The sequence below is a fragment of the Bos javanicus genome, chromosome 4 (assembly GCF_032452875.1).
Source record: "Bos javanicus breed banteng chromosome 4, ARS-OSU_banteng_1.0, whole genome shotgun sequence".
NCBI classification, from domain to species: domain Eukaryota; kingdom Metazoa; phylum Chordata; class Mammalia; order Artiodactyla; family Bovidae; genus Bos; species Bos javanicus.
This window is the reverse complement of record NC_083871.1, coordinates 99,157,016-99,182,969: the sequence shown is the minus strand read 5'-3', so window position 1 is coordinate 99,182,969 and position 25,954 is coordinate 99,157,016. Positions and strand designations below refer to the sequence as shown.

Sequence of the window (25,954 nt, the reverse complement as noted above, 5' to 3'; positions counted from 1 at the left end):
TTGAGAGGCAGGAAGATGAGAGACTCACAAGACGAGAGCGGGGTTGGAGTAGGCAGCTGCTTCCAGGTAGCCCTCTGAGGTCCAGCCGCCAGGGCTGGAGAGGCAAGGTGAGAGGAATCAGAAAGAACATACCAGAAGCAATTTGTGAACAGCGTCTGTTTCTGCAGAGACCAGCAAGCACATGTGCTTTCACTGTGTAGCACAGATACAGGTACTCAGGGTCCAACTGCCAGAACTGGTGTCTCTGAGAGCCAAAGTAATGATCCTTCATTGGTACTATGAACAGCTGGGCCAGTCATCCTTCAGCAAGAGAGTAGGCCTCATACATGTGACATTTCTGGCCTCTTTTACTAGTGGAAATGAAAATCTGGGTCACTCTTGAATTACTAATCAGTTCAGTTCAATCACTCAGTTGTGTCCAACTCTTTGTCACCCCATGGACTGCAGCACGCCAGGCTTCCCTGTCCTTCACCAACTCCCAGAGCTTGCTCAAACTCATGTCCATCGAGTCGGTGATGCCATCCAACCATCACATCCTCTGTTGTCCCCTTCTCCTCAGGCCTTCAATCTTTTCCAGCATCAAGGAAATTACTGATAGCACCCTCCATTTCTAGATAGTTTGTTTCATTTTTCCTTAAAGAGATTCTGGGCTGGGAAGGTTTGAAGGAGGTCAGTGCTATAGAAAGAAATAAGCTCCCACCACAGGGTGGTCCTCTATTAATAAAATATGATTAAAAATAACTTTACTTCATGGAGGTAGGAGCTCCATGATCTGTTCCAGATTTTATGGTCTGCAATGGTTGTTTAAGAACAGCTTCTACCTTGGAGCAATTCCCTAGGGAAAAGAGAGGTATGTGGGAAGTGCCCTGTGTACTACCCTAAGGCACCCAAGACAGACAGACACATACACACCTCCTACACAGACACAACTTAAGGATATCTAAACACATGAGAGGCAACCATTCAAGTAATTTAAAGAGGATGTTTTAAAAAGTTCTTGAAGAAAGTTTTTCTTGTAAAGAAATTCAGACACTACACTCTTAGAATGAGGCAAAAGATCTTGCCTAGACAGCCGCTAACCAGGAACAGGAGCGAAGGGGTTAACTACATCTTTCCTCCTTTCCTGTGGCCTCTCAGAGTCTTTCTTCCACAGCTGAGGCATCACCCTCCTCCCCATTCCCCTCCCTGAATGGTACTGAACATGTTTCACTTAAATGATATTGCTTTGTTTTTTCCTGGGACTACTGCTTTTTTAACAGATTTTCCTGAGAAACCTTCTTGTGAAATGCTTCTCCCTTTTCCATCTCCTTTTGCAGAAATTACAGACTACTCTTCCTTCTTTCTTCTGCTCTCTACCATCCAGTATTTTCCTTGTCTCTCCTTCCATATCATGTCTTAGCTAAAGTCTGTAGTTCCCACTGTGGAATGTGTGTTGGGCTGGGCAGGGGAGGGGGTAGAGGGCTGTATGGACTGTTCTAGAAAGTCATCATTTACCCCTCCTCATAGTCTTTCAGTGCAGCACCCTGTCCATCACAAGAATGTTTACGGCCTTTGCTGAGACAATTCTCTGAACTATTCTCTGGTCTCACTCCAGGCCTGTTAACACAGCTTGGGCTGCTACATTCTCTTGTCTACCTCATAATGGTGGCCATATAGTTTCCATTCCAGCACCTTCCCCCTACCTAACACTATTTGGATATTTATTACAAGCAAGTCATTGAGTTAAGAGCCATGAGGCCTCCAAAGATAAGAAGGGCAGTCCCAAAGGGAGATAAGATATGCATTCTAAAATATTAATGCAAGACGGAGAGTGAACAGTATTCTGAAAGTGGCACAGCTGAAGTCCTCTACTTCTAAGGTGACATCCCACGGTCAAGGTCCCAGTGTTTAATCACTCTTAAACGCTCAATTTATTCGGTGATTGAACTAGACTTCCTGTGCCTGAAATAGAAATCCACTTATCTCTGTTAGGGCCACAGGTATTAAGTCATCCTTCAGTCTCGTCTTTTCTAGGCTAGATGCCAATGCCTATTTTCCATCCTTTTAATATCAGCCTGAAATTTAACAACTCTTCAAACGGGAAACCAAAATTGGACATAATAAAGGCTTGACCAAGGCTGAATGTGGCTGGCTGAAGTCCCAGCACTGCCTGCCACATTCCTGTTAACACATCCTAACATTGTTTTCACGTTGATAATAGCATCTCTTATAGAGATCATTCATTAATTTTTGTGCTAAATCCAGGGTGGCTTTTTTTTTTTTCTCCAGATTTGTTGTTTAGTCAATCTATCTCCAACATTTATATGTTAAGCTATTTTTGTTGTTATTAATTACCCTCATACGAAGTCCTTCATACTATTTCCAGAGGCTCATTTTTCAGTTCTTTCAGGTTACTCTTTATAATATTTTTCTTGCCCTCCTGCTTGAAACACAAAATATGATTTCAAGAAAGGAGGACATGCTCTTTCAGAGAGCATATATACACCTACATTTCAATGTCTGGGAATTCTAATGATCTATTTGAAGCAGCATAGAGTTCAAGGCCCTGGACTGCACTCCGAGTATATTTACATATTTCTACCTCCCATTATTAGGCTGTGAGCTCCTTGAGGAGGAAGACTGTGTCTTACCCATCTTCATACCCCATCCTCTCACCCCAGTTAGCACAATGTCTGGCATAGAGCAGCCCTTCTGTAATATGTGCTGCATAAGTAAATTAGGGCACACAGCTTCATAAAGAGCAAATAATGGCCTTGACCAAGTTAATTTGTTTTTTTCTGTCATTGAGTTGAAATGAGAGGATAATTGATGTGGCCCAGCCTCAGGGCCAGTTATGCCCACCACTGGAACTGAGATGCATCTGGGCAGGTGTGACTGTGTGGTGAAGGGGGTCTAGGGAGCTGATCCACATGGAGGTTTGGCGCATTGTCTGCTATCCCATGCCTTGGAATTGGCCCCTGAGCTAAGACCTATTGTCATACCTGTTTGTGCCCTGAGGACCAAGGTGGGCTTCAGGGAAGCGGAAAGTGTTTTCTGAGTCTAAAAGGGAAACCACTCACCAAAACCACAAGATGTTTGCTGAGTCTAGGCTGAGTATTGGGAGCCTGGTGACAAAGAGGGGCAGAGGAAAGGCCCCTCCCCCCCAACACACACACTTCTATAACCACAGCCGTTCTGGAATTCTGGAAGAGTGAAGGAAACGCAGGACCACTTTGGAAACTTGAAAGTTTGTAGTAAGGGTGTGAGACAGCATCTTTGACGTGGAAATGGAGGGTCTCAAGTAAGCCCCAGGGCAGTGGTGGAGGGTGGGGGCAGGGCCTCACTGTGGCAGGGAATCAGCGGCAGGAGCCACAGAAGGTTGCAAATGGTGGGTGAATGCACCATTTGTTAGGTTTTATGAATCAGACTTCTAGAAACAGAAGGACTCTTTTTCTTAAAAAAAGTTATTGGTGGAGTTAGTCTTGCATCAGCAGGGATCATTAATAATTATACCACTAGTAATGTCATTTTGTTGACATCCATAGGCAGATCTGATTGAGGATATATGGGTGCCGGTTATAAGGTTTCTGTACGTTTCTAAAATTACATTTTATTCTAAATCTTAGACAAACTACAAGGAGTAAGAAACTATAATAAACATCTGTGTGCTCACCATTCAGCTAAAGAAAGAAGACTTTCAGAGTCACTCAGTGCGCCATGGGTTCTCCCAGGATGACCTTCTCCCTTTCTCCCTTTCAGGAGATAGTGTTCCTCCTCAGTCTGTCTAATCTGCTTTCTTGAGATCTAATCCTGTGAACTATTCTTCCCCTCTTCTCCTCCCGGCTGGCCCAGTGGGCTCACCATCAATGCCACCCTAGTATGTGTTTGGTTCTAGAATAAAACAGGATGGGTGCACGGGAGTGAGACATCATTTCAGTCTGCCTTGATGCTTCTGTATTTTCACGGTGAAATGTAGGTCCTCTGCTCAAGACCCCACCATTCAGTTAAAAGGAGGGCATTCTCTCCTTCTCAAGGCCAAACATTGAACCCCAGCATTACCTTGCTAATTCGTCCCCTTAGGAAATCGTGACCTCCAGCTGTACCCATCGGCAATCTAGCACATGAACATCCTTGGTGCAATGTACCCTAACATGGATCATAAAGGAGACTTTGGTTCAGTGAAAAGATTATTGGCATTTGCCACTGTTTTCCCAATATCTCCTGAAGTGTTCTGCCTTTACCCAATGAGGCTATTCTTTCTCCTTTTCCCTAAAACAGCCTTTTAAATTTCCAGTGATTCTTCAAGAACCAGTGTCTGGCTCCACCTCTATAAAGTCTTCCTAGTTTTGACTTTATTTCTTCGTAATCTATCATCTTAGGAGGAGCTATGAGAAAGTTCGAGCCCACTCTTGCTTGCATGTGAGAAATAGTTGTGTTATGTGTGACTCAACCCTTCCAGCTAACTTGCTGTGAGGTTCCATTTCTGTTTAAATTCTTTTGCAGCAATTATTTAGGTCTAGTCTCTAAGCTCTTTTTAAAATCTGAGGGCTCTAGCTAGCTGCCCTACTTTCTTTTCCTGGAAAGAAAAGTTACTATCTTAAAAAGATTGTGCCTCCAACTCCCCTCCACCCTCCAGCTTGAAACACATTTTTAAAACAGTAAGACAGTGCTTGGAAATAGTAGGGTTCTAACATCAGTTTCTTGAATGAATGGTTGCTAGTGCACATTTATAAACCCCTGGTTCTGGTCTCAGAAAATAATAATATATACCTTATATAATTCTAGGGAAGAAGTGTGTACATGAAAGATATGGTCTCTGCCTGTAGGAAACTGGATTTGGCCCTTGGTGATAACTTTAGAATATAGATTTCTTGCATATAGACACAATTAAACTGTGAAGGAAGTTAAGAAACTATCATGGGGACTCAGAATATAATTCTGGTGCAGGGAAAAAGTCACATCTTCAAAGGAAGCATGGTAGTTCATAAGCCACGGAATTCACAGTGTGTATCACTCTTGCTCAAATATCTAAAGATTTCCACACCATAAATTGATTTTCGAATGTCCACTTTATGCATCTGGATATAAAATTTACACATGGCTTTCAGAGCTGGAATCAAATCCAGATTTTTTTCCAGAGATACAGTGTAAGGTCTGAAAAAAACTTGATTTCTTTATTAGGTGGTCAGACCTGGATTAAAATATCTATTTGTTCCTATTGCTAGAGAAATAACCCATTGTGTGTTTTGGATACTTTGGAGGTAGTGTTTACTATTTATATTACATAAATGACACTTTTTAAGGTACTGTCCTATTTTGCGATTAACAGATCACATAAATTAGTATTATAGAAATATCTATTTCTATAGATAGAAATCGATGAATGGATACGAGAGTCTTATTTACTCACTGTTCACATGTTTATACCTCTTCTCACCTGTTTTCTGGCAGGGATGTTTCCTAACACCTCTTTGACATCTGATACAGCCTAAAATAGTGTCAGACATATGGCAGATGCTGAAATAATTCTCATCATTTGCTCTCTGGGTTAAAGGGGGACAGCGATGGACTAGAGATGCTGCATGAAGAAGGCCAGATACTACCAGGTCCTACCAGATACTCCCACGGAGTGGTCTTTTTCAGAGTGTTTCTCATGGTACAAGTTCTAGACGATCTGCTGCCCCAGCCACTGAATCTTGAGAGTTCTCAGGATGGACAGGTCTCAAAGAGACTGACTGGCTCACAGACTCACGAGAAACTGATGTGTGCATCAGAATGCCCAGTTAAGGCCAGTTAATTAAGATAGAATGGATGATCTCCTTCTTCAGTGCCTGGGGAGCTCCTATTTCCCAACCAGGATGCCCCCAGTTCCCACGCCAGAGTGTCAGGAAGTCTCATTCACCAGAGACTGCTTTATGACATGGAGTCAGAACAAAGGGAAGGGAGAGCACAATAAAGAAGATTTCACCCAAACTAAGGGGAGATGTGGGGAAATATCTCCTTCAGTGGAGAAAATATCTATCACATCACAAGAATGAACAAACCCTGAGAGTCAAGGTCTATCTCATCTGGATATTCCTAGATACCCAGTGCCAACCCTGGACCTGGCACCCATGCAGACCTCTTCTACTAACCCATTCTTTTTCCAGACTTACTGATACCATCAGGAATGTGGACTGAATGTTTGTGTCTCCTAAAATTCATATGTTGAAATCCTAACCCTGGATGTGATGGTACTAGGGGATGGGGCCTTTGGGGGATAATTAGGTCATGAAGGTGGTATCCTCATGAGTGGGATTAGTCTACTAGAATAGACATGAGAAGCCTTGCTTTTTGTCTCTCTCTTCTGTATAAAGATGCAACAAGGAAACAACCAACTGCAAATCAGGAAGAGGGCTCTCATCAGACATCAGATCTGCCAGTAGCTTGATTTTAGACTTCCCAGCTTCCAGAACTACACGAAATAAATTCTATTTAAGCCACCCAGTCTCTGGCATTCTGCTACAGTAGTCCAGACTGACTAATAGAGTAGATTGCAGTTAGATTCTATTTGCTTACATCTGGGAGACCTAATGTAATTTGACACATGTTGAATGTATTAGAAATGTTCTTTTGTATAATTTTTGAGTGTTTTTATGATATGCCTTGAGACAAGAGGTTATAAGTAGACTAGGAGGAAGCTCTTCAGCTTTAGGACACTATATTACTTTGAAGTTATTGAGCAATGAAATAAAAATATTATTAAGACCAAGGCAAGAAAAACAAATAGAGCTCCATTTTGTTCGTTAGTTTACAGAACAGGACAGGGAAGGGGTTTTGATGAAAACATTTAATTTAAAAAATCATATTCATTTTTCTTATTTAGAAGTCAAAAGCCATCTGGAAAGCTTTTTAAGACCTCATGAAGACAACAAAGAAAATAAAGTGGATGATACTTATATAAAAAGGAGCATTCAGTCAAGTCAAATCTGAAAGCCAGTGACCTGAAATATGCATTCAGTTTTCTAAACTATGTTTCAAAGTAGAGAAAGCTGATGTAATCTGAGATTCCCATAGGTATTTTAGAATTCAGTGTCTTTCTGGGATAACTTCAAATTATCTTTCCTTTTGACTCTTTTTCAGTGAATCTAAGAATTAAAAATTAAATTAAAAATTAAAAGATACAATTCTGAGACTATTCTATAATGCTTCCAAGCCTATCTGTTCTGGGTGTTCCAGTTCATTAACCTCATTTTAATTATAAATTTTAGGGTAACAAATCAACCAAAGGTTATACTTTTATAATTAAGAAACCTAGTGCCTACTGTGTTGTATCATAGCCAATGTTTACTAAATTAATCTGAATCTTAGAGTTTTGATTAATAACTATTTATAAATAGTTTACTTATAAATAAACATTTATTTATAAATGCTTCTCTTCTTTCTTCCAAACAATACTTTTGGAGGTGTATAAACTATTAATAAAAACAAAAAGTTTTCCATTTCACTGAAAATAAAGTTAACTGTCCATATCTTGGTTAAAAAGTCTTGGGTTTTCTAACATCTTTCTCTATTCTTTTTTCCCCCCTTGGTAAAACATCCCAATGCTAGAAAACAGTGCACTATTTAGAGTCTAAACTTTAGACCCAACTTGTGTGTTAAACACTCTCTATTTCAGAAAGAGTGTTAGTAAATACTCATCTGAGGTTGACCCTAACTCTCATCTACTTCTGCCCATCCTCCTGGGATTAGCTGAAGAAGTTTACTCCTCTAGACCACAAACTTGGTCTTTCATTAGAGAAATTTTTGATTATATAGTTTATTCACTGTTGGACTCTTTGGAGCTTGGTACGAACCCTGTAATTCAATGATTATCTGGTCTCACAATGCACATGTTAATTGCAAATAACACTTAAGAGTTTGAGTATTAGAGCAAATAGGCCAGCTAAAGGGAATCTGCTGCTGCTGCTGCTGCTGCTAAGTCCCTTCAGTTGTGTCCGACTCTTTGCAACTCGGACTGTAGCCCACCAGGCTCCTTCGTCCATGGGATTCTCCAGGCAAGAATATTGGAACGGGTTGCCATTTTCCCCTTCTAAGGGATCTTCTGATGTAGGGATTGAACCCAGGTCTCCTGCATTGTAGGCAGATTTTTTTACTGCTGAGCCACCAGGGAAGCTCAAAGGGAATCTACTCTTACCATATTAATATCATTTGCCTTCATGGGGCAACTAAATAAACATAATGGTCAAAAATTACATGGAACAGAAGTCCACTATCCTTAATAATCAGAGAAATACAAGAGGTAAGTTTCTTCATATCTCTAGAGACAAAAACAGGAAGTCAGAATTCCAGTGGTTTGTCAGGAGAGTGATGGAACCTCCAGCACTGTATGGATGGTGCTGGTACTCAGGGAATACCCCAGAGGCCACCAATGTTTCTGAGTCCCCCCGAAAGTTTATTTTTTTTTAAAGACCATTAAGAAAAAAAAGTCTTTATTGAATTTATTAAATATTACTTCTGTTTTATGCTTTGGGTTTGGTTTTTTTTTTTTTTTTGCCTCACGCACGTGGGATCATATCTCTCTGACTAGGGATTGAACCCACACCCCTTGCTTTGGAAGGTGAAGTCTTAACTACTGGACCACCAGGGAAGTCCCTAAATAGCTTATTGAAGTAAGCAAAGTTCTGCCTTGGTACACAGATATAAATTGAAGTAGCTGTTTTTTCATTCATTTCTTCAGCATTGAGTATGAGTCTTTGGGGAAATAAAAGTAAGATGTAGTTTTGGATTTGGAGTTGCTTTCAGTTTGGTGGGGGAAACAGACATGTGAACAAATAAGAAATAAAATGGGTGATAATAATTACTGTACCAGAAAAGTGCTACGGGAAACCCAAGGTGGGAAATCAATCACTTTGACTGGGGACTCTTCCAGAGGATGACTGTTGAGATGGGGCTTCAAGGTAAGAGTTCACCACTGATAAGAGTTTCAGAAGGAAAGGACAGTGGTGTGGAGCAGCACAAAATCCCTCTAAGCCTGAGGGCTTTTGCTCACTTAGATGCAAAATCAGACAGGTAAGTGACCTAACAGCAGGATTTAATTCTGAATGGGATAAAGTCATCATTTTAAAACCTTTTGAATTTTCTCTTCAATTCACCACTAGGAAAGGGAAGATAAAAATGGTATCTTTTAATCTGCATTTGAGGTCTTAAGGCCTCTCCAGGGGTGACAGGCTCTGGGGAGAGTGGGAGGTAACATTTTACAGCATTTTCTTTGAGTCAGATTTTTGAAAGACTTGAATGCCCGAGAGCCAGTTAGACAGCATAACACAGCAGAATGTGATGTGTGAACATTCTTCTGGAACACATTATATGACCAGAAGGTCTGAAACACAGTATATGACCAGAAGGAAACTTGCCACAACACATAGAGTTAAATGGAAGTGAATTTGACTTAAACGAATCATACAGGCATCTCTACCTGATAAGCGTTTGTCATGTGCAGCCCCTGACACTTTTGATGGTATTTGTCTATATGTCTTTTCATTTTCTCCGCTACCTTGAGAAGTGTTAATTCTATTTTACTATTGAGGAAGCCCAGATCTGCTCAACCTTTATACAGGGTCCTTTTTCTTTAATCATTGATCTAACAGGTACTTTCTTTCATGGAGTTAGAGGCAGTTGGAGGGGTCAGGCGCAGCACAATGCAGAGAGAAGAGCACCGGAACTAAAGTAAATAACAGAGTTTCCAGACTTAACGCTGCCACTGACTGTGTGCTCTTGGATGTGGTGCTTTGCAAGTCTGAGTTCAATGATTTGAATTTCTAAACTCTTTCCTGAGCGTGCAGGGAAGAGAGTCTTAATTTCTGATCACACAACCCAACATGATGCCAGGATGTTTCCTAGCAGTAATTCTGGCTTCAGTCACCATTCTTACCGAAAACTAACTCCTTTCTGAAGGGCACGTCTCCCTAGTTCACACTACCATCGCTCTGATAAATGTTTCAATGAGATAGAACTTATATTCACGTGCCTCTGGTATAAGACACTTAGAAATGAAAGGATTAGGAATTTCCATCCTGCCTCAGCCTTGAATTTTATAAAAGCTTCATCCTGTTCAGTTCATAAACCATCCATAGCAATGATACTCCCTGGGCAGCCAGGATATACTCTGAGGGTGCCGGCTCAGAAAACATACATATATTAGGAATGTTTTGCTTTCATGGTTAGTTAGGTGGGAAGAGTTAAAGGCTTTTGAAAGGGGAATATCAGCAAGGAAGGGCATCAGATATCAACTCCTTGTACATCACAACTTTCGTCCAAGTCCCCTTAAATAGTAATTTCTCATCCTCTTCATCAAGGAAGGAGAAATGGCCAGGGAATATTAGATCTCCAAAATGGGCCCCTACTAAAAAAAAATTAGATTTACACAACAGTTTTGATTAGAGAAACAGAAGGACTCGTCAAGGAGAGAGTGGGCAGAGGCATATAGCTACTGTGGCTACCAATAGTGCCTTGGGAAAGATGCAGTGTAATTATAACTGCTGAGGCGCCTTGTCTTGGAATCTGCACGACAACCCGTCATCTCATCATGTTTGTCTGTTTGTTCACTTCCTGCTCAGTAGTTTTCCATATTAGGCTCCTGATTTCTCCAGAAAGTCCTGCCAACAGTGCAAAACTTTCTGTGGGAATGAAAAATGGATTGACTACTATTATACTGAATGGACACAGCAGAGTTACTAGCTCCAAAGATAAAGTATTGTTTCAACGGCCTAGTTGCTGGGCCCAGCTCTGGAAGTTATCTAGTTTTCATTTGGAGAGCCCCTCATTGTGCAGAATTCCCATGGACAGTAAGACCCAGACCACTTAAGAAACTACAAAGCACATATTGAGCAATCTTCTGGAATCTACCAGTTGGATCCCTAAATAGTATAAGAAGATGGAAGCCAATGAATATGTGACATGGAATAGAACATGTCACTCACAGTGGAAAATATGAACATCAGAAGAATTTCCTATTCTAAACAGTGTGCAGTTTAAAATACACTCTCTGGAGACTCTCCTGAATGTACAGGCTTATGGCTGCTATTTATAGAGGCTGATGTGTATTTTACCAAGATTTTTATTCCAACAAAGGAACTGTATGTGATGTAGGGGGTTATTAAAATGGAAAATACACCCTCACATTTTAATTTATTTAGTTGGTAATAATCTCAGATGTAACATCAAATCTCACTAATCTAGAGTAACTGAAAGGACTCCTGCATTGCAGGCAGATTTTTTACCATCTCACCCACCAGGGAAGCCCAAATGAAAGGAAGGCCCGTACAAATTATGTAATATTTTGAAAGAAATTCTGTTTTGAAAATATGTTCAAGAATGTCTGGTGACTTCAACCAGACTAAAAAAATTAGAAAATTGTTTAAAATTTGCATACATAAAAATGAATTATAATTAGCAAATTAAGTCTTTAAATGAGGGTGAATTCTTCCAAAATTCTTTAAAAAGTTGTGTTCTCAAGTGCTTAATAACTAAGCCATGGAATGCAGCTTGCATATTTAACATATTAATCAAATCCTTTATTTACAAATAGTTCAAATTTATACTTTTCAACAGTCTCATAAAGATTTTAAAATGGAAGAATCTGAATATTAATGAAGATTTATGAGACTGAAAGCTGATTTTCCAACTCCTGATGAACATTACCTATTTTATAGCAAACTCATGAAAAGAACTGGTTTTGCTCATAAGGTATGCACATTATTCTTCTTTAACTTCATTCACAGATGGATGAGAATCCATTTATATAGCCACTGTTCATTCCAACATGCTCATGTTTCACATCCAGTGGTATGTTCTTGTAACAATGTTAAGAACTTTTGGGCTAATAAAGGTCAAGAATTTCCCTAGAAGACTTCAAAGCAACTGAGATAGATTCTCCTTGAATAAGAATTTGGAATAGTCTGTAATCATTCCTGTCCACTATTCCCACCTGGTCAAATGATGGCTGCAATGCAGATCTCTTATGCTTGGCTGGTCAGTCAGAAAACCAGTGAGCAGAATAGATGTATTCAGCATACATATTTGATAGCCTTCATTACACTTTATTTGATTTTGATGAGCATTCTTTGCTTGTAGAGAATTCTTTGTTTGTAATACTTCTCCAAAGTTCCCAGCTATAGACACAGAAGGACTTCTTTGGTCCTCTATGTTTAGAAAGGCAAATTTGTTGCCCTCTCAGAGAATAGCGGGCTTCTCAAGAACACCTTCACTTGAGTCTGGAAAGAATCTTTGGAAAACTTTGGATCACAGGGTCCTAGTAAAACTATCACCTAAGTTCATATTATCTTATTTAGAATTTTATTTTTCAAGGTTCTAGTTACCTCTGTGGGTGGGACGGTGGTGGCAAGGGAGTGGGTTGGAGAGGGAGTTTCAGTGGTACTAGAAATGTTCTAGGTCTTAAGATGAATAAGTTTATAGTGTATGCATTACAATGATTTATAACCTCTGTATTGTTGTCGTCTAGTTGCCCAGTTGTGTCTGACTCTTTTGCAACCCCATGGATGGGGATTTCCCAGGCAAGAATACTGGAGTGGGTTGCCGTTTCCTTTCTCCAGGGGATCTTCCAAACCCAGGGATCAAATTTTGTCTCCTGCACGCTCCTGAGCCACTGGGGAAGCTCTATAATCTCTGTACACATTACATAATATTATTTCGTATGTATTGGCTTTTCATAACTAAAATGAATAAAATCACTAATTTAGAATAAAGTGATTAAAAGTTATTTTGTAAAAATTAGGCACATAACTTCTTTATTTTATTAGTACAGTTTTATGTTGAGAGTCTTTAAATTACTTCTTTAGCTGTATTGAAACCACAATTATGTAATATGAAAAAAAGACCATGATTCAACTAGGCAGGAAAAAAAACCTATTTAGAATATGTGATTAACTAATACATAAATTATCAAGATAAAAAATTCTTGATATGTTAGATACCAGACTACCCTATATTTTTATCTTGGTTTCAAACTAGTATGGAAGAAAAAAAGACTTTAAAATAAGGAGGTAGATTTTCTTTTCAGCATGGAGACTTCATATCCATAACTCTCCCATCACTTTCAAAGTGACTGCTAGAACAGATTTGAAATAGAGTAGATTGGAAACCAGATTGTCTGAAGACATAGGGTCTGTGCACATGCTCAGTGATTCAGAAACCCCAGAATGTAGCTGGAGAGGGGTTTAGTTTCTTGGGAGATGACTTTAGAGAGGGCTTTCCCAATAGCTCCTTCCTTACTCTGTCTTCTAGCCAGCTGAAAACTAGCACCGACAACATTTACCATGCACTAATCATGGGGCTTCCCTGGTGGCTCAGATGGTAAAGAATCTGCCCGCAATGCAGGAGACCCAGGTTTGATCTCTGGGTCTGGAAGATTCCCAAGAGTATGCTTGCCTGGAGAATTCCATGGACAGAGGAGCCCGGTGGCTATAGTGCATGGGGTTGCAAAGAGTAGGACATGACTGAGCAACTAACACTGTCACTTTTCCTTTTCAATCATACCATGTATTCATGCCATATATAGCATATATATTCTACTATCTATCCATTTGTCTATCATCAGTCATCTATCTACCTAGTGCTTTGTAATCTATATGAAACCCCACGAGGAGGAACTGTTATGAGGCCATTTTTCTGATGAGAAAATGGGCTCAGAGAGACTAAGTAGAATCATCTTTCCTAACCCAGCCAGGACTCGCACCCAAGTCTGCATGATTCTGCTTTCTGGGAGACATCCTCATGTCTGAGTCCCACTCAAAGCTGCCCATTCTCCCAAAAGATTGTCATGATAAAGGTGAAACATGAGATCCTCTTTAATCATATCAGTTCTTACCTCTCTCATTTTTAGAGAGAAAAATCCTTTGATGAGTTTGAATTGCTCAAATAAAACTGGTAAGGAAGGAGAAATCCTACATGATAACTTAGTATCATAATTAAGCTTGGTATAAAGAAATCTTGCCAAGACAACATATGTCAAATAAAATGCTTCCAGAATTGATGGCAACGGGGTTCTCTTTGGAAAATCACCACAGTTTTCTTTTCCTTCTTGACTAAGATGGCAAAGTTCGATTCCTAGTTGCTAACAATTAACTTTTCATTGTGCCTATCTACTTATCTTTCTTTGCTTTTCATTTTACTCACTGTGAAGTAATCTTACAGTCTCCTTTTATTTTGTAATATTATCCAAAAGCTGTTTTTAAATTTAAAAAACATCTTACACTCTAGTATACACTATTTTCCCCAAAGCATGCTCTATTTTCCTAATCAATAGCCATGGCATCTTTATACACACTTCCATTATTCAGGAGCCTGCACTGTGCCAGCAGGCTCTGCCCCAGCTTAGCTGGGTGATCTTGAGGAGGTCCACATCCCTTGAGATAAGTTTCTTCTTATGTAAAATAAACTTTTAAAATTCATTAGATCAGGGATTCTTGGCCCCATGTTGAAGGGCCCCCACGAGGTCTGTGGATGGAGGACCATGACGCCATTGAAAGTAAGTGCCAAGTTTTGTGGGTACATATATAAATTTTTCTTGGAGGAGTCTCTATATCTTTCATCAGAGACTCAAAGTAGTGTGTGGTCCAAAAAAGAAAAAGTAATATTCCGCTGAAGCAGATTATCTATAAAGTTAGTGACAGCCATAGATTTCATGAGTGACGATGTGACTAAGTCCCATCCTAATGGTAAACACAATCTTATTGAGAAAAATCCAAAGAAAAGTCAAGAGGATTTATGCTAACAACCTCCTTTGGCTAGGAGGGAGAAAATTTGATCTTCTCTGTTTCTATTTTTCTGTGAAATGGGAATAACATGGGAGATTTTTTTTGAGGGCAAAGAAAACAATGACTTTGTCTACACATGTAAGTAATTTACCTGAATAAGCATAAAGGGTAGTTCAATCAAGCCCAATGACCTCATTTTCTCTGTTGCCACATAACTTCTTTGAATGATTCCCCTCTGTATCTTAGGGAGTTATTTTGGCATTGTAGAGATGATGGATCTTCAACCAAGACAGCCAGTTGAAACAGGAAAAATTCTATTGATCAATTTATTACAGTGAGAAGGTTTTGAGATTTAGGGCAGGCAGAACCAGACTGTGGTCCACAGCTATAAGAATTTGGACATATAACTTAATCTTTCAGACATGCAGTTTCCTTAGCTATAAAATAGGGATAATAATATCCAGGTCTGCTGTAAGCTGAATGGGTCCCCCCACTAGATTCATATGTGAAACCTAATCCCCAATGTGATGGTATTTAGAGCTGGGGACTTTGAGAGGTGATTAGGTCATGAAGGTGGAACCCTCATGAATGGGGTAAGTGCCCTTTTTAAACAAGACCTCAGAGAGTTCCCTCACTCCTTCTGCCAGGAGAGGACACAGTAAGAAGTCAGCTGTCTGTGAGCCAGGAAGCAGACCCTCACCACACAGTGATTCTGCTGTTGCCTTTATCTTGGACATTTTAGCTTCAGGAACCACGAGAAATAAAGTTCAATTGTTTATAAACCACTCAATCTGCGGTATTCTGTTATAACAGAGTGAACAAACTAAGATAATGTCATACAGTTGTTTTGATAATTAAGTGATATAAGGTGTATAGGGGCTTTCCCGGTGGCGCTAGACATAAAGAATCAGCCTGCCAATGCAGGAGACGCAAGAGACGCGGTTTTGATCCCTGGGTGTGGAAGATCCTTGGGTAGGAAATGGCAACCCACTCCGGTATTCTTGCCTGGAAAATTCCATGGGCAGAGGAACCTGGTGGGCTACAGTCCATGGGGCTGCAAAGAGTCATACATGACTGAGTGACTGAGCATACACACACACACACATACACACACACACACACCAAGTGTATAAAGTGCATCACCTAGCCTGGCACGTGGCTGATGCTAAACAAATGATGGTTCCTTTTCCTTTTTAACACTGGATGAAAAATCTGGTTATACTTTTTTCAACTTGAGAACTATTTTTGCTGAATTGAACTCTTCAGGTAATATTCTCAGTTAAGTTTTATATGCTATATTTAAGATAAAGACATAATGAATGAATTGATTAATTTCATAGCTACAATATGTGATTTTGAAATACTCATACAGCAGTTATATTTGTGCAATAGACTTATTTATGGTCAGAAGTTTTCATTCTTTCCCAACTTCAGTAGAAAGTATTCAGCAAGTATCTTAGCAAGTGTCTTAGCAAGTGTACAGATCAGTAGAGGAAAGAAGGATGAAACAAATCATAATGACTGACCTGATGGACAAGTGAAAATTCAAACCCAGTAAAATATTATTTTGTACCAAAAGCCTACCAAAACATTAATATGACTTTAATAATAACAGCTAACATTTATTGAGCATATACTCTATGCCAGTGATTGTGCTAATCTGCCTACATGGGTTAACTAGCTTATTGTTTACAATGATCCTGTAAGGTAGGATAATTATCCCCATTTTTATACATAAAGAAATTGAAGCATGAGATGTTTAAGTTATTTGTCATGAGGTTACCCGACCAGTAGTTGTCAAAGTCAGGATGGAACTCAAGTCTGTCCGACTTCCTCATTCACATACTTAACCACTACATTGTCCTGTCTCTCCTCAGGTGAGTGAAGACTGATACATTATAAGTCATATATAGAAACTGTTTAGAAAATTTCAGTACTATTTTATTTATTTCTCTTTTTTTTTCAGTGCTATTTTAAACTATATTGACTCATGTATGTGCCACATTTTTTTCCAGCTAAGAATGAAGTTACAGGTCAGCATGTGAAGTCCTTAAGAATCTAGATTTTTCATTCCTACTGAACAAGTGTCACCTCAGGCAGATCCTGAATTCTTGATCTACTGATCCTCATAAAGTAGGATACTTTTAGGACTAGAAGAATTGTTAGGTTAGTGGAAATTGGTCCAACTATGCCATCTTCATCATTTATAATTTGATCATTTATACATCAATAGAGGCAATAAATAATGTCTATTTATGATGTGTGAGAAAGAGAGCAAGAATGTGAATATGTGTATATATTTTGATTTTCATGTGACTAGACACAAATAAATAATTAAAGATCCTTTAAGTGAAAATTACCTCCTTCTCTCAGTGCCCCTACATTCAAGTTAGGCTGACCCTGCTACTGCTGCTAAGTCACTTCAGTCGTGTCCGACTCTGTGAGACCCCATAGACGGCAGCCCACCAGGCTCCCCCGTCCCTGGGATTCTCCAGGCAAGAACACTGGAGTGGGTTGCCATTTCCTTCTCCAATGCATGAAAGTGAAAAGTGAAAGTGAAGTCGCTCAGTCGTGTCTGACCCTCAGCGACCCCATGGACTGCAGCCTTCCAGGCTCCTCCATCCATGGGATTTTCCAGGCAAGAGTCCTGGAGTGGGGTGCCATTGCCTTCTCCGAGGCTGACCCTACATAACATCAAATAAATATAAGAACCTTACAGAAATATTTTTAAATCTCTTTCAAATGAATTACTTGAAAAAAATATTTTAACTTAAAAGTAAAAATGCAGATACAAATCTTAACAATTTTTTGTTCCTCTGGAGTGATGAATTTGCTGAGAGAACTGAAGGGAAGTTTTGAGCAAATTTAACTCCTCTAATAATTTAGACAGTTTCAGAGGAATATTTTATTTAACTTCCTAGTTGAAAATAATTTTCTGATTACAGAGTAACAAAAAACTGTTTTGATTTGAAATTTCAATGTCACAGCACTAAGCACTATAAATAAAAGTGTTTTTGTATAATCATTAATTGGTCACACCATTAAATCATGTAAAAAGGTTTCAGTGATAGAGTTCTGGGAGGCCACTACTTAGCCTCAATGAACTTTAAAAAATTGTGTTTTTTTAGTGAAATAAAAATATTTACTTTCAAATGTCTAATCATCAGTATATTTCAGAGGCCTATAAAAATGCATGAACGATGACAACAGCATGAGTGTTTTCGCTCCCTCTATTTACATATATGAGCCGCTGAATCTGATAACAACTGTACAATAGCAGCCTTTCTTCTGATCAGAAAGAGAAACTCACATTCGGGTATGGAAAGCAGGAGCTGGGAATGCAATGAGTGCACGTCTTGGAAGGCAAGAGAGCTGCTTTTGAAAGCAAGCTAAATGCAGGGAAAAGTATGTCTCACTGAAGCTCTCTTCATGGATAAACCATCACTGCAGGTTTCTCAGCAGATACCTCAAAGCTCAAAACCCTTTTGTCCAAATGTAATAGAAGATCTCAGTTTAAATTGATGTGAACTCTTAAGAAGAGTCAATCCTAAAGAGTTTCACAAACCAGTCCATCCTAAAGGAAATCAGTCCTGTATATTCATTGGAAGGACTGATGATGAAGCTAAAGCTCCAATACTTTGTCCACCTGATGGGAAGAGCTGACTCATCTGAAAAGACCCTGATGCTGGGAAAGATTGAAGGCAGGATGACAGAGAATGAGATGGTTGGATGGCATCACCAACTCTATGGACATGAGTTTGAGCAAGCTCCAGGAGCTGGTGATGGACAGGGAAGCCTGGCGTGCTGCAGTCCATGGGGTCTCAGTCAGACATGACTGAGTGGCTGAACTGAATTGAACTTCTTACTGAGACAGACCTTGTTACCAGTCACATCCTCAAAACTCTTCACTCAACAGCAAATTCCTGCTCTTCATCTTCCTAAGGTTCCTGTGTCCTTTGAGAAGTGTAGAAAGAAAACCTCCACATTTTTTGTTTTGCTTTACGGTACATATAAAATATTTCTTCAATTTTTTGTGTGTTGCATAGAATCAGATTAGATAAGTAATTTAATATTGATGTTTATTGAATAACAGTCAATAAATAAAAGTAATCCAATGAGTAATAAATAATTATTATTTAAATAATTTAAATACTAGTAAATTGTTATTTAAATAATAAACACTAGATGATTAGTTGGAGAAGGAAATGGCAACCCAGTCCAGTGTTCTTGCCTGGAAAATCCTAGGAACGGGGGAGCCTGGTGGGCTGCCCTCTATGGGGTCGCACAGAGTCCGACACGACTGAAGCTACTTAGCAGATGATTAGTACTGTGTTAATACTTACATGTATTATCTCTTTATATCCCCACAAAAACCCTATGAAGTGGATAGTCTTATTTCCCCCATTTTACAGATAATGAAAAAGAATGTTAGGAAGAATGAATAATATGTAAGATCATGTAGCTAATTAGCGGCAGACCTTGGATTTGACAGCACAGCTGTGTAATGCTCAAGTCCATGCCCTTGACTGCTAAGCTCTACTGCCTCTCACTGTTAGGCCTCTCCGTGTTGCTTCGTTTACACAGAACGTGTGTTTTATTCACACATACGTTTTATTGGTGCTGTGTCCAGTCCATTTTTGCCAGATACACACAAAATGCTTGGCATTGGGGGGGGCGGTACTTGTTTAAACAGAGAGAGAGCTGAACTTGACCTCTTTGAGAATGTATCCCTTTGCCCTACATTTTGCCCTTTGAAAATGTATTCCCTGATGATACAAAAGGATGTTTATGCATAATCCAGGATAGATAATTAGGAGGAGATGGAAATAGAAACAAGCGGATCGAGTGTTGATAAAGATGCACATGGACCAGGGGGAAACACATCAAGATGCACTAAGAAATACAGAGGCAGAACTTCTTTTTTTTTTTTTTTTGAGACAGGACTTCTTTGATGGTCCAGTGGTTAAGACTCAATGCTTCCATGGCAAAGTGCACGGCTTCAATCCCTGGTTGGGGTCTAAGATCCCACACGCTGTGCAGCATGCCAAAAATTTTTAAAGAAAGAAAAGGAATACAGAGACAGAGGTAGAAAGGGATTGAAATAAAAGAACAGAAAGGGAAGCAGAATGAATGAATATACCTATTCATTTTGTATCCCCATGACATAGGTAAAGAATAATAGACAGCAAAACAAATTGTTTGTTCAAATAGGTAATTGATTCAGAAGTACAGTTTAATTTGAGATGTATACAAATAGCATTTTTTTCTTAGAAATAAAACATTTAGGACTTTCACAGATTATCTGATGAATTCATTCTGCCTATTGAAATTTTTTTCTTCCCCTTCTGATCAAGTTGGCTCTAAAGTTACTAATTCATCTATGATACGCACTTCGTGGCTATTGGGATACTGCCTGGATTGGTGAGAGCTCATCCCTTTGGTTCAATATAGTATCTTGTACTTTAGAGATATTCCATATTTTTTGTACCAAATAGATACAACAGATAGTCTTTGGATTTTTACCAGATCTAAAGACTGAATGAAGTATTTCCTTTACCAAGTCTAAAGTCTTCATCTTAAGGACTCAGAGTGAAAGTCAAGTGAAGGACAAGGACGAGGGTTAATCGCTCAGTCATGTCCGACTCTTTGTGACCCTGTGGACTGCGGCTTGCCAAGCTCTTCTGTCCATATGATTCTCTAGGCAAAAATGCAGAGTATGTTGGACAAGTGAATAGTAAAAAGATGCATAGGTTAAGGCACGACAAAGAAGGGAAGTATATTTTTGATGTAACTAGGCTCCCAGTCTAGGTGATGGCAGGCAAAATGATTTGAAATGCACTGGACTGCAAACCCTTGGAATGAGGGTGAGCACAAGAGTCTCAAGGCAGTTGAGGTGCAGTGAAGAACTGTCAGTCCCAAACCCTGAAAAGCCAGCATGGCCCAAAACGTACAGTTATCTTTTTAAGTAACCTTTTTTAAAACTCTATTTCTGAGAAATAAAATGTGTAAAGAATCTGGTTCATTTTAATTCATGGTTTTAACATCTGGTGAGAGTACAAGTTTTAAATTATTTATCATTGCAAAGTAGAACAGCACCTGCTAGTCAAACTCAATAACAACTAATTAAAATAACAGGGTATTTTTATTTGGAAAGGGTTTGTGGGTAAGAAGAGGAAAAGTCAACAGCCTCTTCTCTGTGTTACCGTTTTCCCCACACTCTCTGCAGGGCTACAGCATACAAAGGGCATAAGCCATCTTTAAAAACTATCAGTGAATATCAGAGTACATATTACATTTAAGGATGTATGAGTACAGTTGCTTGATCACCACCTGGCTTTACACAGGTTGAAAAGAATTAAGCACACTTTCCCCAATTCTGTCATTCTGTTGGTCTATCCTCAGTGCCCCCAAATAAAGCTTGAAGCAGAGTAGAAGCCCAATAAAATTTGATGAATGAGTGAGTGAGTGAATGAATGAGCTTGCAGCCTTGAGCTTTAGGGCCACTCCAAATCAAGGCTGAGTTCTTTCTTTTAGTTCCATAAACCCAAAGGAGAATTTGATCTTCTCCATCCTGATCCCAGGTACAATGCCAAAGCCCATAGAATCTTATTTTTCAAAATGGAAATCTGCCTTATTGTTTTATTTGCTTTTAAGCCAAGAAACACATGATCACTGTGAAAACTAGACAATACCAAAAGCAAAAGAAAAATAAAAATTTTTGCCAATCCCTTACTCCAGTCACAGATGAAGAAGCCAAGATTTAAAGCTAAAAGAAGAGGGACTTGCCCAGGGTCTTATGCCCTTTCAGATGCTTTTAGATGGCTCTTAATTCCTGATTCTGGACATCTGTTTCCTGTACACACCCTGAAATTTCCCATCAAAGTTGGTTGGACCATAAAGCCTGACCTTCACCATTTCCATAAATGATCAGATTTTACAAAATCCTATAGGGTGGACATGGGATTGCTTAACAAATTACAGAATAACATAACTAAAGTGTTCCCCTTGAAACATTAAACTTAATACGTACAGATATAAGGAAGTCTTAAGTATTTATCTAAAAGAAAAAGAAAGAAAAGGATTCACATGAACTATAATATCCCTGAAGAAATGTAAGTTAAACAAAAGTAGTACAAATTTGTGTGAATTTGTTTTAGGTTATTAAGTGTACCTAGCTAAGCTTTACTGGGTGTATTTCTTTCACGATTGACTTTAAAGGAAGACATATCCTTCCACACAAAACAAAAAACTGGAAGGAACGAACCGTGTAGACGTATGGAAAATTCTTAGGCAAAATTCTAAAAGAATGTAGCTCATTCACTGTAATTATAGTATGGGTGTAACCACAACAAATTCATCCTATTATTCCTTTCCTGTTGAGTTCCCGTTTCCCAATTCACACAATCAAGGAAGAAGTTGAAGATACTGACCTAGCCTGATGCCCAGCTTCCTGTACCCACTCTTGAATCCCTCTAGCCTCAATTCTGTTAGATCTGCCCCCTTGTCCTGGCCTGGTCTGTATTCTGATTCTGCTGTACTTTGGTGTCCTAGCACATCATGAAGAATATAAAGACAGAAACTATGTCTATTTATATTTCCCCGTTTTTCACGGTTCCTAGCAGAAGGCAATGGCACCCCACTCCAGTACTCTTGCCTGGAAAATCCCATGGATGGAGGAGCCTGGTAGGCTGCAGTCCATCGGGTTGCTAGGAGTTGGACACGACTGAGCGACTTCACTTTCACTTTTCACTTTCACATATTGGGGAAGGAAATGGCAACCCACTCCAGTGTTCTTGCCTGGAGAATCCCAGGGACGGGGGAGCCTGGTGGGCTTCCGTCTATGGGGTCGCAGAGAGTCAGACACGACTGAAGCGACTTAGCAGCGGCAGCAGCAGCATAGTGCTGATGCTGAACAAACATTCACAGGGTACAGCATCTTGTAGACCTTCAGGAGAAACTGAGGTCACATAACACATCATTGGAAAGGATAAGAGGGACTCTCCAGTGGGTCTGGACACCCCTACAGAACTTCCATATACACTCATCATGGTTGTCCCATGCTATCCCTGGTTCTCCTCCTCTCCCTGATTTTTTGTCTCCTGTGATGGTTTCCATTTCATCTTTTATTTTTTTTTTAAGATTATTTTTTCTTTTTTGACGTGGACCATTTTTAAAGTCTTTAATGAATTTGTTACAATATTGCTTCTGTTTTCTGCTTTGTCTTTTGGCCACGAGGCATGTGGGCTCTTAACTCCCTGCACCCTGAGGTAGAAGGCAAAGTTTCAATCACTGGACCACTGGGGAGCCCATCCCTTATGTATTTATGACCTCTCTCTGTCTCCACTTGCTCTCATATCACCATTGCTACCATCCATTTTCTGTTTTTGTGCTACCGTCGCTACACTGAGTCTGCCCAAACTGACTTCTCTAATAATAATTTTTCTCCCATTTTGAATAAAGATTGGAGTGTCTATCTTTCAATGTCTGAAGGAAATCTCTTTTTGAATGTGGTTTTACCTGAAATTAAGCACTCTCCCCATGCCTACCCAAGCATGCAACACTTTCCAGTTTCCCCTTCCAGTTCCCCAGACTTACAGTCTGTAGGATTGTCTTGAATTTCTCCCTCTCCTGAAAGATTTGCTAATTCTCCCTCTAAAGATGCTCACATTTGATCTTCATTTCCATATTTGCCGCCCTGATTCAGTCCTCATCATTGTGTGTTCAACACTAACCCTTCCAGTACCCCACACTCTAGCCCACTGTAGATAACATCCCACAGTATGTTTTCATTCTTGGTGAAGTCTCTGTTGCCTTTTATATGAAATAGAAACACCCAAGATATACAAGTCTAACTCATTCTTCCCTAAGCACTCAGCAGGTTTCTTGCACCAGGATTCTTATTCCCTCCTCTGAGCTTCTGCAGATGTTACTCCCTCCTCTACACAGCCCCCCTTGTATTCATTCATCAGCACCATTGTTAACTTCCTCCATGACTCTCCACTTCCAGGGAGCCTTTCCTGGCTAGTTTCATCACAGTATGATAACTGCCTTTCCTGGCATTAATGTTTAGTTCTGGTTATATCGCTCTGTTGTTTCTTACTTGTTTAGCTAAGGATAATGGTTTTGAAAAATAATAACATACAAGAAAGATGGTACAAATGAGCCTGTTTGCAGGGCAGGAATAGCGATGCAGATGTAGAAAATGGACGTGTGGACACAGCGGGGGAAGGGGAAGGCGGGACGAACTGGGAAAGTTGCATTGACGTGTATACACTACCATGTGTATAATAGCTGGCTAGTGGGAAGTTGCTGATTGCATGGAAGCTCAGCTCTGTGCTCTGTGATGACCTAGGGGGTGGGATGTGGGGGTGGGGTGGGAGGGACGCTCAAGAGGGAGAGGATATATGTATACATATAGCTGACTCACTTCATTGTACAGTGGAAACTAACATGACAGTGTAATGCAATTATACTCCAATAAAAAAAATAGTAGCATACATTTATGTTCCAGGTACTAGTCTAGGCCATTTATTAAGTTCAATAATCTTCACAACAACCACAGAAGCTACATAGATGTCATGCCTATTTTACAAATAAGGCAGCTGTGGTGCAGAGAGAAGTCCCTTGCTCATGGCCACAGAGCTCATAAGTGAGAGGTGGGATCCGAACCTACGGAGCCCAGGTACTGTTCATGGTACCACGTGGCATACAGCAATCTACTCTGACCAACTTAATCAAAGGCAGTAATCTTACCTTCTTCTTTTGAATTCTCTACACAAATAAGTAGATCCCATGCTTTAAATCCTGGAGGAGGGCACAGCAACCCCCTCGGGTATTCTTGCCCTGAGAATCCGCCTGGAGAGAGGAGCCTGGCAGGCTACCAGTCACACAGAGCCAGACATGACTGAAGCAATTTAGCCCATGCTTTAAATATATTTTGCTATCAGTGTAAGTTTCTAGTTTTCTACTACAGAATCACTAAGGTATTATCTTACTACCATCTTTTGGAATTACTAATATTATGAGGCAAAATCTATTTGGTTTTAAATAACTGTTTAACATTTTTCTTTCTGTGAATGCCTATTCTGCTTTCTCAAATGAATGTCTGAGTTAAGTCACATTAAATGCCACTGTCCTTTGCTCTGAGGCCTAAAGATTTAAAAGATGCCTTTATGTCCTGTGTTTCGTATGTCACTGCTTTATTTCCCCAACCTGCCCTTGAAAGTCACACAACAGATGCCTCACACAACACAACAACTTTCAATTACAATCTCCACAATAACACACTCTGCCAGCTACTAACCCTTAATATGTCCATTACTGGATTTGGCTGCTTTTCTCATAAGAATAAAAATTTGTCCTGAGGTCCATCCGGATCTTATTGCCTTTATTCTTTCAGACCGAAGACTTTCATTTCCTAAATGGTTTCAGTATTCAATATTTGTCATTTTTTTTTTTTGGCATTTCAATATTACAAGTGATTTTAAAACTTTTATCTATACATTGTCTTTGCCATTTAAAAGTCTATGGATAATATGAAAGACACAGATTAAATCTCCAATCTCTCTTTTTCTTGATGTTTGTTTCCCCAGAATATAGAGTCTTAATGGCTGGGAATATTTACTACAACTGCTTTGGCAAACAGTTTAGCATGCCATATATTTGGCCCTTGAGGCCCATGATCTTTGAGGCCTGAAACCAACATTGTGTATAACAGAACAGAGAAACCTTACCTTTCTGCTTCCAGACGCATCTCTTCTCGCTTTTGCCTTCTGAGTTCTCTGCGACGTTCAAAATCATCCATGGTGTGGGTTCAGATTTAGGGAGACCAGAGAACGTCTGGATCTAAAGGGGAGGAAGCAAAATCGATATCATAGATGAGTCATCTCAGCCCCTCACCATTATTTTATCCCCCTTTTTGTTTATTCTTAAGAAAAACACTTTAGAAGATGAATGAGGTAGCCAGTGATCAGTTTTGGACTCCCAAGCCAAGCTGTGTCCTTTATGTGCTAAATTCAGTCCCATTCATGCAACTTAGAGACAAATAAGTAAAATCCCAGAATCTCAGGGTTTGTTTTTTTTTTTTTTTCTTTTTTTTTAAAGCAAAGACCTTGAGAGACAGAGAGGTCTGACGACTTGAAATATTGCTGGGATCACTCGAAAGCTACTGACTGATATTGTTCTTTGTAACCTGCTGAACTACAGACCAAAGTTATAAA

At 39.6% G+C, this 25,954-nt stretch overlaps 1 protein-coding gene across 11 annotated transcripts in view; it reads right to left on the bottom strand.

Annotated features, from left to right (window-relative positions):
* The window catches only part of CALD1 (caldesmon 1), a 231,529-nt gene that overhangs the window by 81,825 nt on the left and 123,750 nt on the right, over positions 1 to 25,954 (bottom strand). For all 11 annotated transcript variants that reach the window (XM_061414770.1, XM_061414773.1, XM_061414767.1 and 8 more), the window contains one exon: positions 25,469 to 25,580. In XM_061414770.1, coding sequence (XP_061270754.1) covers positions 25,469 to 25,539 — 71 coding nt within the window. In that variant the 5' untranslated portion in view covers positions 25,540 to 25,580. The remainder of the gene's footprint in view (positions 1 to 25,468; positions 25,581 to 25,954) is intronic.